The 16,209-nt window shown below is 36.3% G+C and overlaps 1 protein-coding gene across 6 annotated transcripts in view; it reads left to right on the forward strand.

The window, feature by feature from the left end:
* The window catches only part of DCAF6 (DDB1 and CUL4 associated factor 6), a 139,423-nt gene that overhangs the window by 25,673 nt on the left and 97,541 nt on the right, over positions 1–16,209 (forward strand). For all 6 annotated transcript variants that reach the window (XM_059147032.1, XM_059147033.1, XM_059147034.1 and 3 more), the window contains exons 3-4: positions 5,828–5,920; positions 15,254–15,439. In XM_059147032.1, the coding sequence (XP_059003015.1) occupies positions 5,828–5,920; positions 15,254–15,439 (279 nt within the window). The remainder of the gene's footprint in view (positions 1–5,827; positions 5,921–15,253; positions 15,440–16,209) is intronic.

Below are 16,209 nucleotides of genomic sequence, written 5' to 3' on the forward strand. Positions count from 1 at the left end.
GGGGGGGGGGGAGGTGAGGGAAGGGAGGTCTCAGTGGAGCTTTCATATGCTAAAGAGGGCCTTAGGAGGTGCCGGAAGACCAGTGTTGTCTTTTAGCAAGCCATTCACATCAGATAGTTGGCAGATACCCGTCCTGCCAGATCGTGATCTCTGCAAGTTAACTGTTTGTTTCTTATGGCCTTGGGGTGCCTAAGGAATGCCACATACATTACCAAGGGGAGGGGAGCAGGTGGAGAGGGGGTGCACGGTGCCAGCTTTTGCTTTGTCCTCAGCCAGCTTCCTGCTCCCTCGTCACTAAGACCAAGGTCAAGGAGTTTTTCACTCTGTTTCTTCTAGAGTTTTATAGTTTCAGGTCTTATGTTTAAGTACTGTATCCATTTCAGGTTAGTTTTGTCTTATTTTGCTTGTGAACATCCAGTTTTCCCAACAATTTATTGAAAAGATTGTGTTTTCCCCATTGAGTATTCTTGGCTCCTTTGTTGTAAATTAATAGACCATATATGTTTGGGTTACTCTTTGGGTTCTGTATTCTGTCCCATTGGTCTGTGTCTCTGTTTTTATGCCAATAGTGTACTATTTTGATTACTGTAACTTTGTAATATAGTTTAACTCAGGAGGTATGATGCCTTCAGATTTTTCTTTTCCAACATATCTTTGGCTATTTGGGGTCTTCTGTGGTTCCATATAGACTTTAGGGTTTTTTTGTTTGTTTGTTTTCTATTTTTGTGAAAAAATAAGGGATTGCCGTAAGTCCCTCGATGGCTTTGTGTGGTGTGAACATTTAATCATAGTAAGCCTTCCAGCACATGAACTTGGCTTATCTATTTATATGTGTCTTCTTCGTTGTCTTTCATCAATAGTGTGTAGGTCTCAGTGTACAGATCTCTCACCTCATCAGTTAAATTTGTCCCTAAGTATTTTATTGTTTTAGATGCAATTGTAGCTCAGCATCAGGTAGTTTATTGCCAGTATGTAGACATGACATGCAACTGATACTTGTTTGTTGGTTCCGTATCTTGAAACTACTAAATTCATTTATTAGTGCCAACAGTTCTTGGTGGTGTCTTCAGGGTGTTCTGTAGGTAAGATCATGTCATTTGCACACACACAGAGACAGTTTTACTTCATCATTTCTAGTTTGGATGTCTTTTGTCTTTTTCTTGCCTAATTGTTCTGGACAGGATCTAATCCTGTGGTTAGGTAAGAGTGATAAGAGTTGTTAACCTTTTCTTGTTCCTGATTTTAGAGGAAAAGCTTTCAGCTGTTCACCATTGAGTATGATGTCATTTGTGGGCTTGTCCTATACGACCTTTCTTATGGTGAGATATGTTGGCAGTTTGTTGAGTATTTTTATCATGAAAGATGTTGAATTTCGTCACATGCTTTTTCTGCATACATTGAGATGATCGTGTGATTTTTATTGTTCTTTATATTAATGTGGACTGTCACATTTACTGATTTGTGTATACTGAATCATCCTTGAATCAGGGATACATTCCACTTGGTTATGGTGTATAATCCTTTTAGCGTGCTGTTGAATTCGATTTGCTAGTATTTTGTTAAGGATATTTATATCTGTATTCATCAGGAATATTGGTATGTAGTTTTCTTTTCTTGTAATATGTTACCTGGCATTGGTATCAGGGTAATGCTTGCCTCAGAAAATGAGTTTGGGCATGTACCCTCTTCAGTTTTTTGGAGATTTTGAGAAGGATTGGTGTTTATTCTTCTTCAAATGTTTGGTAAATAGTTAAAGCCCCTGAAGGGGGGGGGGTGGGGGGGTGGGGGGGTGGGTGGGGTGGGGGGGTGGGGGGGGGTGTTCCATTCCTGCTCTCCATTTGTATAGGAAGAGGAACAGAAAATGAATGGATAAGAGGGTAACTATCAAAATGCCTGAATTCAGCACTAAAAAACGTCACCCATAAGTTTCCACTGCTATTTGATCTCTGAGAGAGTGTAAAAAGCTGGTGTCTAATTTTTTTGGTTGTTTTTCAGTGGGTTTTGATTACGGATTCAGTTTCCAGAAACAAACGAACAAAAAATCACTTGGTTTTGGCCTGGATAGATTTTTAATTTTTGTGTGTGTGTGTGATTTAGTCTTGGTGTAGGTTATATGTTTCTAGTAGGTTGTCTAATTTATTGGTGTATAACTGTTCAGTGTATTCTCTTATACTCTTGCATTTCTGTGGTATCAATGGTAATATCTGCTCTTTCATTTATAATTTTTATTTATTTGGGTCTTTTTTTTCCCCCTAAAGGTTTATCAATCTTGTTTATTTTTTTCAAAAAACTAGCTTTTAGTTTCATTGATCTTTTCTGTTTCCTACTCTTTCATTTATTTCTGCTCTGATCTTTGTTGTCTCCTTTCTTTTGCTAATTTTGGCCTTAGTTTGTTTCGCTCTTTCCTTTAATGTGTTCTTGTGCTTATTTGTGACCTTTCTTTTTTCTTAGTGTAGGCATTTCTTGCTGTAAAATTTCTGCTTATAACTGCTTTTGCTGCATCCCATATGTTTTATTTCTATTTTCATTTATTTCAAATTTTTTTTTTATTCTTGGACCCAAAGATTGTCCAAGAATATGTTATTTAATTTCTACATGTTGGTGAAATTTCCAGTTTTCCTGCTGTTACTTTCTGGTCTTAGACCGTTGTAGTCAGAAAGGTACTCAGGATGATTTAATTCTTTTAAAATTTGCTAATACTTGTTTTGTGACCTCTCATGATTTACCCTGGAGAATGTTCAGCGTGCACTTGGGGAATGTATCTCTGCTCCTGGATGATGGACTGTTCTGTATGTGCTCTAAAGTATGGTTCAATTCTCATGTTTCCTTACTAATTTCTTGTCTATGTGATTTACCCAGTGTTGGAAATGGGGTATTGAAGTCTGCTGCTGCTGTTTTTGTTGTTTCTTCCCTTAGATCTGATGTAATAATTAAAAAAAAAAAAAAAAAGTTTAGAGATCCCCTTCTCTGCCATTTGGCTAAAGATCAAGTGTAAAAAACGTTTAGTCATTTTAGTAGATATCTGGTGATACCGTGTGGTGGTTTTGATTCTCTGTCCTGTCTAATGTTTGTATGTTCATCTGTATCTCACAAACTTCCCAAACTCACTTGTTAGTACTAGTATTTATATTTTCTCTAAATTTCTGAAGCTATAGTACAGAATTCTCATTTATTTAAAAAAAAATGTTTTGGCAGAATTCACCTGTAAAGCCACCTGGACCTGGTTTTCTTTGTGGAAAATCCTAAATGCAATCCCTTAATAAAAGTAGACTAAGTATTGAGTAAATTTTGTTTAGCATGTGTGTTTCAGGGATTTTGTCAGTTTTATCTACATTGTTGTATTACTGGCATAAGGTTGACTCTTACTGTTCAGGTATTGTAGAACATGTAATTAGTGATTAATGTTACCCTCTCATTCCTCATGTTGGTGGTATATTTCCCCCGTCCCCTTTTCTTTTCTTGATTAGTTAAGCTACATGTTCATTAATTGTATTTGTCTTGTCAGAGAACCAGCTTCTAGTGTTTTTGTGTATTTTTTTCTCCTGTTTTTCTGTTTTCTCTTGTTTCTTGGTTTCTGATCTGATACTCATTATTTCCAATCTTCTTCTGGCTTTGGGTTTCATTTGTTTTTTGATTGGAAACTGAGGTCATTGATATGAGACTTTTATTTTTTCTAATATAGGTATTTTAATGCTATAAGTTTCCCTTCAAGTTCAGAGTTAGCTGCAACCCAATAATTGGGTTATGTTGTGCTTTCATTTTCATTCATTTCAAAATACTTCCTAATTTATTGGGTAATTTCTTTTTTGGATATCTTGTTATTTTGTAGTTTCCAAATCTTTCTGTTAATGATTTTCACTTAATTCCATTTTAGTCAGAGAACATACTCTGTATTTGAAATTTTAAAAAAATATTGAGATTTGTTTTATGGCCCATAAATATTTTCTATATTTGTAAATATTTTTTGTGTACTTAAAAATATTTAGGGCTCAGGGGCGCCTGGGTGGCTCAATGGGTTAAGCCGCTGCCTTCAGCTCAGGTCATGATCTCAGGGTCCTAGGATCGAGTCCCGCATCGGGCTCTCTGCTCAGCAGGGAGGCTGCTTCCTCCTCTCTCTCTCTGTCTCTGCCTGCCTCTCCATCTACTTGTGATTTCTCTCTGTCAAATAAATAAATAAAATCTTAAAAAAAAATATTTAGGGGTCAGTAGGTTTACCGTCCAACTCTTGATTCTGGCTCAGGTCATGATCTTGGGGTTATAAGATTGAGCTTCAGGTCAGGCACAGAATCTGCTTGAGATAATGTCTTCTCCCTTTCCCTCTGCCACATCTGCTCTTGTGCCTGCATACTTGTGTTCTCTAAAAAAATAAACAAATACAATCTTAAGGGGAAAAAAGAGACTGTATTCTGTTTTTTAGTTGTTTCAGATGGGATAGTAAATCTGCCTTGACTGAAAGTGGAAGTCTTTCTTTGTTAATTGAGATACAGTTCCTTTATCATAAAATGTACCCATTTTGAGTATGCGGCTCAATTTTTTTTTTAGTGTATTCATAAAGTTGTTTAGTGTATTCATAAACAGTCATCACCATTGTCTAGTTCCAGTATATTTTCACCATCTGAAGAAAAAGTCCATACCAGTTATCATGCACTCCCATTCCCCTCTACCAAGCTGTTGGCAGTCACCTATCTACCTTCTGTCTCTACAGATATGCCTAGTCTAGACTTTCAGAATACGTGGAATCAGAATATATGGCCTTTCAGACTGGCTTCACTGACTCAGCATAATGTCTTAAAAGTATTTACATGTTGCAGGATGTGTCATGATTTCATTTTGTGGCTGAATAATATTTCATTATATGGATGTTTTGTTATGAGCAAATCGATAATCACATTTTGTTTATCCGTACTTTAGCTGATAAATGTTGGGATTGCTTTCACTTTTAGCTCTTAGGAATAATGCAGCTGTGGGTTTTTGTGAAAAGGTTTTTGTTTGGTACATGTGTTTAGTTCTCTTGGATGTATCCCTTATTGTGAAAATGCTGGGTCATGGGCTAACTTTCATTTTTTGAGGAAGTGCCAGACTGTCTAAATAGGAACACAGTGTTGCACTCCTGTCCTGTCAGCACTGTGTTAGCGTTCCGATTTTTTGACACCCTAGCCAACTCTTACTATTTTCTTCTTTGGCTTTTTTGTTTGTTTGTTTGTTTGTTTGTTTGTTTTTGGTAAACCTAAAGATTGATACCTATGTTTCCTTCTAAGAGTCTTACATTTTGGGCACTTAAGTTTAGATTTTTTGATCATTTTCAGTTCATATTTGTATATAGTCTCCCTTTCTTGAGTGTATCCAGTTGTCCCAGCATGATTTGTTGAAAAAATACTTTCTCCATTGAAAGGTCTTGGACCCCTTGTCAAAAATTACTTGAACATAAATGTTTACTTCTGGACTCTCAGTACCGTTCCATTGATTTATATGTCTGTGATCATGACAGTAGCATACAGCCGTGATTACTATAACTTTGTAGTGAGTTCTTTAAAAAAAAATTTTTTTTTTAGATGGCCTTGTTTTTTGTGTCTCTGGGTATAAAATGAATTAATTAAAGTAAATTTAAACAATGAAACTTAACAATTCAGACATTTCATTGTCAGTTTATAGAATACAGTGTTTGCTAAATGACAATATGTTTTTTCAATAGATTAACTGGTAAATACTCCTTGGGATAGACACGATTTTATTAGTGATATAAATTTTGAATCATCAGTTAATTGAAAGATAGCATACTTATTTAAATGTCCAGTTTACTTAAATTTATTTTTTGCTTTCTTTTTAGGTTAATACAATCTGTTGGAATGAGACTGGAGAATATATTTTATCTGGCTCAGATGACACCAAGTTAGTAATCAGTAATCCTTACAGCAGAAAGGTAAAGTGGCTTAAAAAGATCTGTAATTTAATGAGAGAAATTAAGAAATTGTAAATAATTATGGGATGGACATTTGTAATGAATATCCTTATTTTGCTCAAGGTAGTTATGTAATTTGGAAGTTAAATCATGCTTACCCCTTAATCTTCTTAGGAAAACAGTAGATTTCACCTAGCATTTGACTCTAACAAATTTAAATATGCTTCATTTTATTCATGTAGGTAAAATTGCCAAAAGTATCATTATCTCAGTAAACCAATTCTTAAGGGAAAAAAGTCGATGTGATTATTTTTTCTTTCTTTTCTACTCTTCAGCTAAGTGGTTTAAGAAACATTATTTATTCAGTTTTCAAAAACAGTATCTAGGTTCTAGTGAAATGATTCATGATACCTAATACCTTAAGCTGGCATAATCATTTGAGTTTTAGGATTATGTAATTAGAATTACTTTCTGATTTTTATTGGCTTTTCTTCTCTGTATATGGAGACACTATACACCTATTTTTGTATCAACTGATTGGCAGACCAAACTGTTATTTAATAGTAGCAATCTTATAGAATAAATTATTCACGTATTTCTTATTTTTCCACATTTAAACAGTTAAGATTTTTAAATAAATGTTGTGGTCCTTTAACCTGAATGAGATTCATATTGAAGATATCCTTGATTAAAAGACAGGTCATAATTTTATTTCAGAGATAGCATTACTTAATTGTCCTGACTTAGCAGAGGGAAACTTGATATTTTCAAATCCTACTTGTGTTAGGTCTGCAATTACTAGGTCTTTTAAGGAGCCTCTACCCAATTCCAGCCTGGAGCTTAGGGCCTGGATCAGTGGCACATGAAAGCATTCTCATTCCCCAAATGTGGAAGCGCTGCAAAAGGCCAAAAAAACTGTCCCCTTGGGTTTTTATGGGGGCTTCATTACATAGCCCTGATTGACTAAAAGTCTTTGGTCACTGACTGATTAAACCTCCAGCCCCTCTCCGTTCTTGTGTTCCAACTCTCCAATCTCAGGATTGCTTCTTCTGGCAATCAGTCCCTAGCCTTTGGTGGGGTCCAGAAGTCATGTTCATTAATAACAAGACACCCATTTCACCTTGTCTCTGAAACATTTTCAAAGAAGACCATATATATATATGAGAAATATATATATATATAGTCATAAATATATCTTTGGTCATCTGGATGACCAAAGCTATATTTCTTATAAATCATTATATTGTTCTAGGACAACTTTTTCCTTACAGTAGAGGAAATTTCCTGGAAGGATGTATATGTGGAATGCTTTTTGACTTTCACTATCAGAATTTTAATGCTTACAGTACTCATAGTAGTTGGGTAGACACCAAAGGAATAATCTGTGTTTTTGAAAAGATGCAGTGCTTCACGCTTTAAAAAACAAAACAAAAAACCCAAAAAACTGTAGTAGAATACACTTACCATAAAATTAACTATCTTAATAATTTTTAGTAATTCTGTTTAATGACATTAAGTATATATACATTGTTGATACTGTGGCTACATCCAGCTATAGGATTATTTTCATCTTGGAAAACTGAAACTCTGTACCTGGTAAACAGTAGCTCCTTTTTCTTCTCTCCTCCCCTCCCTTGGCAACCACCTCCTTTTGCCTCTATGAATTTAACTACTCTAGATACCTCATAGAAAGTTTTACACAACATTTGTCTTTTTCTTACTACTTCATTTATCATGATGCCCTTAACATTCAGACATGTTGCAGTATATATCAGATTTTCTTTTTTTTATGGCCAAACAATATTCTGTTGTATGTAAATACCACATTTTTCTCCCCATTCATTTTTCTTTCTTTCTTTCTTTTAAAGATTTTATTTATTTATTTATTTGACAGAAATCACAAGTAGGCAGAGGGGCAGGCAGAGAGAGAGAGAGGAGGAAGCAGGCTCCCTGCTGAGCAGAGAGCCCGATGCAGGACTCGATCCCAGGACCCTGAGACCATGACCTGAACTGAAGGCAGCAGCTTAACCCACTGAGCCATCCAGGCGCCCAGAAACACTTTTGTTTTTTATAGAGTTAAGAGATTTGAAGTATTCCTTATTAATGGTAACATACCCTAATTTTATGTATAGTACGTCTCAAATATAAGAGAGAAGTTTCCTTTTCCAGTAATTGTAGTCTAGTTTATTTGGACCAATCCTCCCATTGAAAACTACTAAAATATTCTTGATTAAAGTCTTTAAAAATTGTTGTAAAAGTAACAAGTAACTTTCCTTAATAGTAAGGGATTCTTGGTCCAAAATTGAAGGGAAAAGGTAAGTCCAGAGAAGTGAGCATTAAAGCCACTTTCTTCTCCCTGAAGGTGTTTGTCAATCCAAGCATGTATAAACTTTAGTCTTGATGGCCTTGAAGGTCAAGGTAAGACAGAAACAAAGTTCAGGACCCAAATCAAGTACGGAGTGTATTGATTCCTATAGCAGACTCTCCACGGTATGCTGAGACACTCCTTCCCCCGGCAAAGGACCACCTCCTTAAGGTACAGATGAAACTGAAGGAAGGTAATTACCTTGTAATATCTAATATAAAGGAAGGCCTGAGTGTACCACATATGCAAGATTTTTTTGATTTGGCTTCAGCCAGCTACCTTTAATTTCTCAGAGCATAAGATGTTGTTTCTTTACTCTGTGCTTTTGCTTGCACTGTTCTCTCTTCATGGGATGTTCTCCTGCTTTGGCGAACATCTCCCACCTACTTGGCAAATTTAAATACATTCTTCAGTTCTTGGCTTTTAGCTGTGGTGGTAGACCTTTCTTGTTGCCCTGGGCAAATGTAGGCACTCCTTCGTCTATGTTCTCATTGTACTTTGTAGATAATTAGATTATTATATTATGTTTGTTTCCATGTTGCTCACCATTAGACAGTAATTTCTTCAGGGCAGTGACAGTTCTTTCTTTTTTGTTTCCTCAACACTTAGTAAGTCATCTGTCACATAGTAGGTGCCCAAAAAATATTAGTAAAGGAAAGGCAAGGAATTTCTGTATTTAATTCCTTAGGTGGGGGTATGAGTTGGCTTCAGAGAGGAGTGATTTTTACCAAGAGATTGAAGAATGGACATTTTCTATCTGGATATTCCTGGACCAAGATTAAGGTTTCCTTTTTAAAATTAAATTAAATTTTAAAATTTATTTTTGTGAGAGGGGGAGAGAGAAAGAGAACACGAGAACATGAGTGGGGTGGGCAGAGGGAGAAGCAGACTCCCCAACAAGCAAAGAGCCGTATGTGGGAATTGATCCCAGGACCCCAGAGTCATGATCTGATCCCAAGGCAGATGCCCAACTGACTGAGCCACCCAGGCGCCCCAAGCTTAAGGTTTTAGAAACATTGTGTGTGACGTATTGAAAGAAGAAAGAGATACCTGGTTGGCCAGTTAGATTAATCTGATGATCAGTAAAGTCATAGATGTTACACCTAGTTCACATTCACATTTATTAGTAATTCCAGTTAACAATATGTCAGTTACATCTTCAGTTAAGTTACTCTACCAACTTCTGTCTCCCTAGGCCATTATTCTTAGATGTTTCCTGAATAAGTATTTTAAGACATTGATTCAAGGAAGCACAAATAAAAAAATAAATGCAGCTTCCAAAAATAATAACCATTTCCAAGTGCATATCATTTTTAAAAAGATCAACCTTGTCACTCTTTACCTCCAGTAGAATATATAGCTGTATTGATTGTATAGATTTAGTATTGACAGCTATACACAAATTCCAGCCTTTGTTGGAATTACTGATTGTATGCACCTGAGTACTTGTTCTTCCAACAATTACCTATTAATTAGGAAGTGAGTGGTTCAGAATGTAGTTAACATGGTAGGCAGTGGTCAGATAGTAGGCTTGATAGGCAGTACTAGGATTTACGTTTTAGTGTGACTGAAATAATTACTGGAGTGTATTAAACATACAGGTGATTTGCATTTTTAAAAGAGAGCTCTGGCTGCTGTTTGGAGGGTGGAGTTGGAGTAAGATTAGAAGTAGGAGATAGGAGGGGCGCCTGGGTGGCTCAGTGGGTTAAAGCCTCTGCCTTCAGCTCAGGTCATGATCTCAGGGTCCTGGGTCGGGCTCTCTGCCCAGCAGGGAGTCTGCTTCCCTCTCTCTCTGCCTGCCTCTCTGCCTACTTGTGATCTCTCTGTCAAATAAATAAATGAAATCTTTAAAAAAAAAAAAAAAGGAAGTAGGAGATAGGACTCCATCGAGTAATCCCACTGAGAAGAGATGGTGGTTTGGACAAAGATAATGGCATTGAGGTGATGAGAATTGGTTTGGAATGTGTCTTGGACCTGAATTTGCTGATGGATTTTATATATTTTATATAAATATATCTTATATATTTTGCTATTTTATAGTGGATGAGGGAAAGAGAAATGAAGGGTGCTTTTTTAGTTTTTGACTTGATCAGCCGTGGGGGTGGATACTGCTGCCATTGTGATGAATTTGGAGAACGCTGGAAGGGCAGAAAGTTTGGACGACAACATCTGAAATCGACATTTGTCCAAAAGGAAGGAGGTTCAACTGTTTACTCTTCAAATCTTGATTACTTTAATAAAGAAATCCATATCAGTTTGTGAATAATATGTGATATGTCAGTACACATATTAGTGTATGGAGTGCTTTTGTTTCTGAAGCTATGCATAAACCTGTTAAATGGAGATAAATCATGAACTGTTAAGAATAATGTCTGCTGAATGTGATTAAAGCAGAGACAAAAGGCTATCGGTGAAGAAACTAATACGTACACTGTACGCAGTGACTGTTATATATTTAGCTACTTGGTAAGCCATGCTAAGATACCTGACAGAGTTCAGTAAAGGTCATGAGATCTATCTTGTTTAAAGGCTTTACATTAATTATTCTCTTAGTTATTTTTTAATACCTTAGTCTTCCAGATCTTAGTGTCTTACACTTGGAGAGAGGAAGTAAAGATTTTTAAATATTTCAGTTTTATTCTCCATTGGTTTTGGTTAATGCAGGTGCAAAAAACACCCCTCCCTTTTTTATTTGACCCTAATTATAGGTGCATTATATGGAAGATTTACTGTGGGGTAGTTCATGATATTCAGCAAACCCTTCTTTTGGCCATAACCCTGTAATCTAGGTCTTAAATAAAACGCGGAGACTTACGTATTCAGAGTGGTCAAGGTAAACGGCTGCTAATACTCACTCCAGACTTGCGCTGTCGTTTGTTAGGCGTCTCTGGCAAGAGTTTGGCAGTGAGGGTTATATAGTAAATACTTAAAGCTAAACCCAAAACAGAGTTGAAATATATTTTCCTAAGTTTGTTTTAAAATTTTAAAACTTTGGAAAAACAAAACAATAATACAATGAACATCCACAAATAGATTTTTTTTTTTTTTAAAGCGATGAGCACAAGCTGGAGGCATCATGCATTTAATTCATGAATGCCTTGGTGTTTATCTACTAAAAACAAGAACATTCTTCTTTTTTTTTTTTTTTTAAAGATTTAATTTATTTATTTGACAGACAGAGATCACAAGTAGGCAGAGAGGCCGGCAGAGAGAGAGGGGGAAGCAAGCTCCCTGCTGAGGAGAGAGCCCGATGTAGGGGCTCCATCCCAGGACTCTGGGATTATGACTGGAGCCAAAGGCAGAGGCCTTAACCCACTGAGCCACCCAGGCGCCCCACAGTATTCTATTTTTAAAAATATGTAATACTGAATACAGAGTTGATCCTCATTGCTTGTGGATTTTATATTTGCTAATTTGTTTACTCATGGAAATTTACATTTAACCCCTAAGTCAATACTTGCTGTGCCTTCCTGGTCATATGGCCATGCACATGAACAGAATGGCAAAAGAACAGAGTCACTCAGTACACATCAACACTCACATTGCCAGCTGAGATAAACAAGACGACAGTCTGATATGCATACAGTATCTTTTTTGTGGTATATTTCATGTCACATTTTTGTATTGATGATTTCAGTTTAAAACGTCCCCAGGTATCATGCTGAAATACTGTCTCATGTTCCTAAGCACCAGAAAACTGGGATGTTTCTTATGAAGAAAAAAATGATATAGGTATAATGCTGTTGGCCATGAGTTCAAAGTTAATGAATCAACAGTATATATTAAATAAGGTCTTTAAACAGAAACATATAAAACAGTGCTGTGTATTGATTGAGGAAGGTGTTGTGGCAAGAGGCTGAAAGGAACCTAACCACACATTTCTCCAGGAGCAGTGGTTCAGTAGTTGTTAATTCAGTATTGGCAGTGACTTATCAGGCAAGACGAGAGTCAAGTATATGCTGTTATAGATAAGATTTTCTATTTGATGATGTACACACATAACACATACACATATACACATAGATGGTCTATATGCAGATTTTCTCACTGGTTTATGCTATTCTTTGTCACTGCCATGCCTTTTCAGTCCCAGCTCCATCCATCATTTCACATGTTGTCATATTTCCTTTGTCTCTTTAAGATAGTTCATTCAAATTTTTGGTCTTGCATGATATTAATATGTTACTTGTTTTACTGTTGTATTAATATAGAAGAACAGTTGTTATATCAAATGTTTCTCAATTTGGATTTGATTGTTTCTCCATGAGTAGATTAAAATGTAAAACATTTTATTTATTTTAAAAGATTTTATTTATTATTTATTTGACAGAGATCACAAGCAGGCAGAGAGGCAGGCAGAGAGAGAGAGAGAGGAGGAAGCAGGCTTCTGCTGAGCAGAGAGCCCGATGCTGGGCTCGATCCCAGGACCCTGGGATCATGACCTGAGCCGAAGGCAGAGGCTTTAACCCATTAGCCACCCAGGTGCCCCAATTTAAAACATTTTAGCTAAGAGTTCTCCACAGGTGACATTGTAGTACATGATACGAATTTATCCCCTTACTGATAATGTTAGCTTTGATATCTCCATTGTTTGGTATGTTTACCCTTTGCAATTAATAAGCTGTTTGTGAAGTGGTATGTTGAGCCTGTAAATACTCCCTTTCATAACAATCTTTCTTATATTGGTTTTAGTGTTGATTCTTGCCTTAACCAGTTGTTAAAATGTAGTTACAAAAATGATTTATTTTAAAAGATTTTATTTTATTAATATTTGACAGAGAGAGAAAGATCACAAGCAGGCAGAGAGGCTGGCAGAGAGAGAGGGAGAAACAGGCTCCCTCCTGAGCAGAGAGCCCGATCGGGACCCGAGCTGAAGGCAGAGGCTTAACCCACTGAGTCACCCAGGTGCCCCAAAATAGTGATTTTTAATTGTCATTCCTTCAACATTTATTAACATTATTTTGTAAATAAGGGTATTTCTTTTGTCCCTACAACTTTTTTGGAAAAAATCACTTGAGATTTTAGATTTTTTAAAAAATTTAATCTATTACCGATAATACTTTTTGGTGCTTAAATTACCCCATTTGTTTGTTGGGACATTTAAAGCCAACTTTATGATTTGACATACTCTTATTTGTTTGAGCACATTTTTAAAAGTACATCAGATTCCCACTGCATTAAATTTTCATTGTACATACATGTGGGGGATATATCATGATTTATTCAATAAATCTCCCATGCTTTGCTGTTATGAATAGCTCATTAAATAACTTTGTGCATTTTCTCTTGTATTGTTGGAGGTGTATCTTATGGGTAAATTCTTAGAAATAGACTTGTTTGGTCAAAGGGTAAATGCACTCGTGGCTTTGTGAAGTATGGCTAAATTCCTCTCTTTTAGTCTTACACCATCTAGTGCTCCCAGCAGAAATGACGAAGAGCCTGTTTCCTGGTAGGCTTACTCACATAATATGTTGTCAGACTTGCATTTTTGCCAATGTGAAAAGTGAGAATTAGTTTCTCAGTGTAACTTCAGTTTGCATTTCCCTTATGAACAAAGTTGGATGTTTTCTCACATTCTTAAAGGCTCCTTGTGTATCTTTTTGTGAACTGTGAATTCAGATCTTTTGCCTACTCAAAAAAACCCCCAGGTTTTGTTAAGTTTCTTTCTCTTCATTTTTAGCACTATTAGGGAGATTTGTTCTTTATTTTCACTATGTGTTGAAATATTTACGTATTTATTTTAAACTTTTTAAAAGTTTTATTTCTATCACGGGAATTCTAGTCTTTATTTTTAAAGATGTTATTTATTTGAGAGATAGCGTGAGCAAGAGAGCACAAGCAGGCGGAATGGCAGAGGGAGAGGGAGAAGCAGACTCCGGCTAAGCCGGGAGCCTGATGGAAGGCTCTATCCCAGGACCCTGAGATCGAGACCTGAACAGAAGTCAGATGTTTAAGTGACTGAGCCATCCAGGTGCCCTGCAGTGTAGAAATACAATTCAGGAAGGAGATGTTGGGATTTCTGCTATAGTTTCATCTTACCATTTCACGATTCATTTAAATTCAGTTTATTTTTCTTTCTTTATCCTGGAAGGGAATAACTAAAAATCCTCTAGTGAACAGTTTCAAAAGTACGTCAGAGGGTTGCCTGGGTGCCTTAGCTCGTTCAGCATCTGCTTTCGGCTCAGGTCCTTCTATCCGGGTCCTGGGACCGAGCATCCCACTGGGCTCCCTGCTCAGCCGGGAGTCTGCTTCTCCCTCTCCTCTGCCATTCCCCCTGCTTGTGCTCTCTCGCTCGCAGTCTCTCTCTGTCTCTTAAATAAAGAAATAAAATCTTAATTTAAAAAAAAAGTTTAGGATAGTCCTTTTTTTCTCCCCACTCCTGTATCTACTCCCCAATTCTAAAAGTAACTTGAAGTTGATTATCTGAGAAATACAGGAAACTGTTTTTAAAATAATGAAAATCATCTTTGCTCTGTTTCTGTCTCCTCTTATATATCCAGATCTTACGAATGAGTCAGGTACACCAAATAGAAATATGTGTATTTAATTCTCACAACACTGTTCCTATTGATGGTACTTAATCTTCACATCTCAGAGAGAAAAAAGGAAAATATGTGAGATTCTGATTTTTAAGAAATTATATTAGTTTAAGCCCCTGCCTTCGGCTCAGATCATAATCTCAGGGTCCTGGAATTGAGTCCTGCATTGGGCTTCCTGCTCAGCAGGGAGCCTGCTTCCCCCCCACTCAGCGCCCCCCCCCCCCCCCGGCCTCTCGGCCTACTTGTGATCTCTATGTGTCAAATAAATGAATAAATAAAATCTTGAAAAAAATTATATTAGTTTGGAATCAAATGATAATTTTTTATGGAGATCATAAGAATAGTAATGAGAATTTTATTCCTAGCTATGATTGTATTAAATATGAATGTTTCTTTTTAGGAAATAATAAATTACCAAGAACTTTTTTTCTCTTTTTCTCTGTGTTTTAGGTTTTGACAACAATTCGTTCAGGGCACCGAGCAAATATATTTAGTGCAAAGTTCTTACCATGCACAAATGATAAGCAGATTGTGTCCTGCTCTGGGGATGGAGTAATATTTTATACTAATGTTGAGCAAGATGCAGAAACCAACAGACAATGCCAATTTACGTGCCATTATGGAACTACCTATGAGGTACAGTATTACTGTGTGTTTTACGTGTCTGTGTGTTTATGTAAGTACGTATGTGTAGATTTGTGTAATTAACACTCATGCGTATGTAGGCAGAGAAATTACTGACAGACTAGATTTCAGTAAAGTACTTGAGAAAGTGACTTTGATAGGCTTGTGAGTAAAGTTAAATAAAATCTAATAGTAACAGGATTTGTAATTGCAAACAGTTGTCAGCCTTTAAAAATACTTCAGGTACTGTGCTACAAGCTTATGTACTAGACTTCAACCTTTTAAACACTTTATCACCATCTTCTATAAAGTCATTCATTGCATCCTTATCAAATGTTCCTGTGGCAGAAAGAACACTACTAGTCCACCAGGCGAAAGAATCAGATTCCTAAAGGACATTAATAAGCTCAACCCCTAGTTGAATTCAGTGAGGTGCAATGAATTTAAGACTCAATCATACTATGTAACTTCGTTGAAAAATTGCTTATCCTTCAGAATGCTCTTTCAAAATCTTTTCATGGTATTTCTTTGCATCAAATCATCCTTAACCTGGTATATCTTTGTCCATGGTTTGAATTTCATTTCTCTGGTAACCTCGTGTTTTGGTGTGTAACAGCAAATAGCTGCATTTTATTTTCTCATCTGTTTTCACAGTTTTTGCTTTGAACTGGAGATTTTAGTCCATTTATATTTATTGTGAGTAGTGATATATTTGGATCTATTTGTTTATCTTACTATTTTCTGTTTGTATTTTTTTTTTGTAATTTTCTTTATATATTTCC

Source organism: Mustela lutreola, chromosome 14 (genome assembly GCF_030435805.1).
Source record: "Mustela lutreola isolate mMusLut2 chromosome 14, mMusLut2.pri, whole genome shotgun sequence".
Classification (NCBI taxonomy): domain Eukaryota; kingdom Metazoa; phylum Chordata; class Mammalia; order Carnivora; family Mustelidae; genus Mustela; species Mustela lutreola.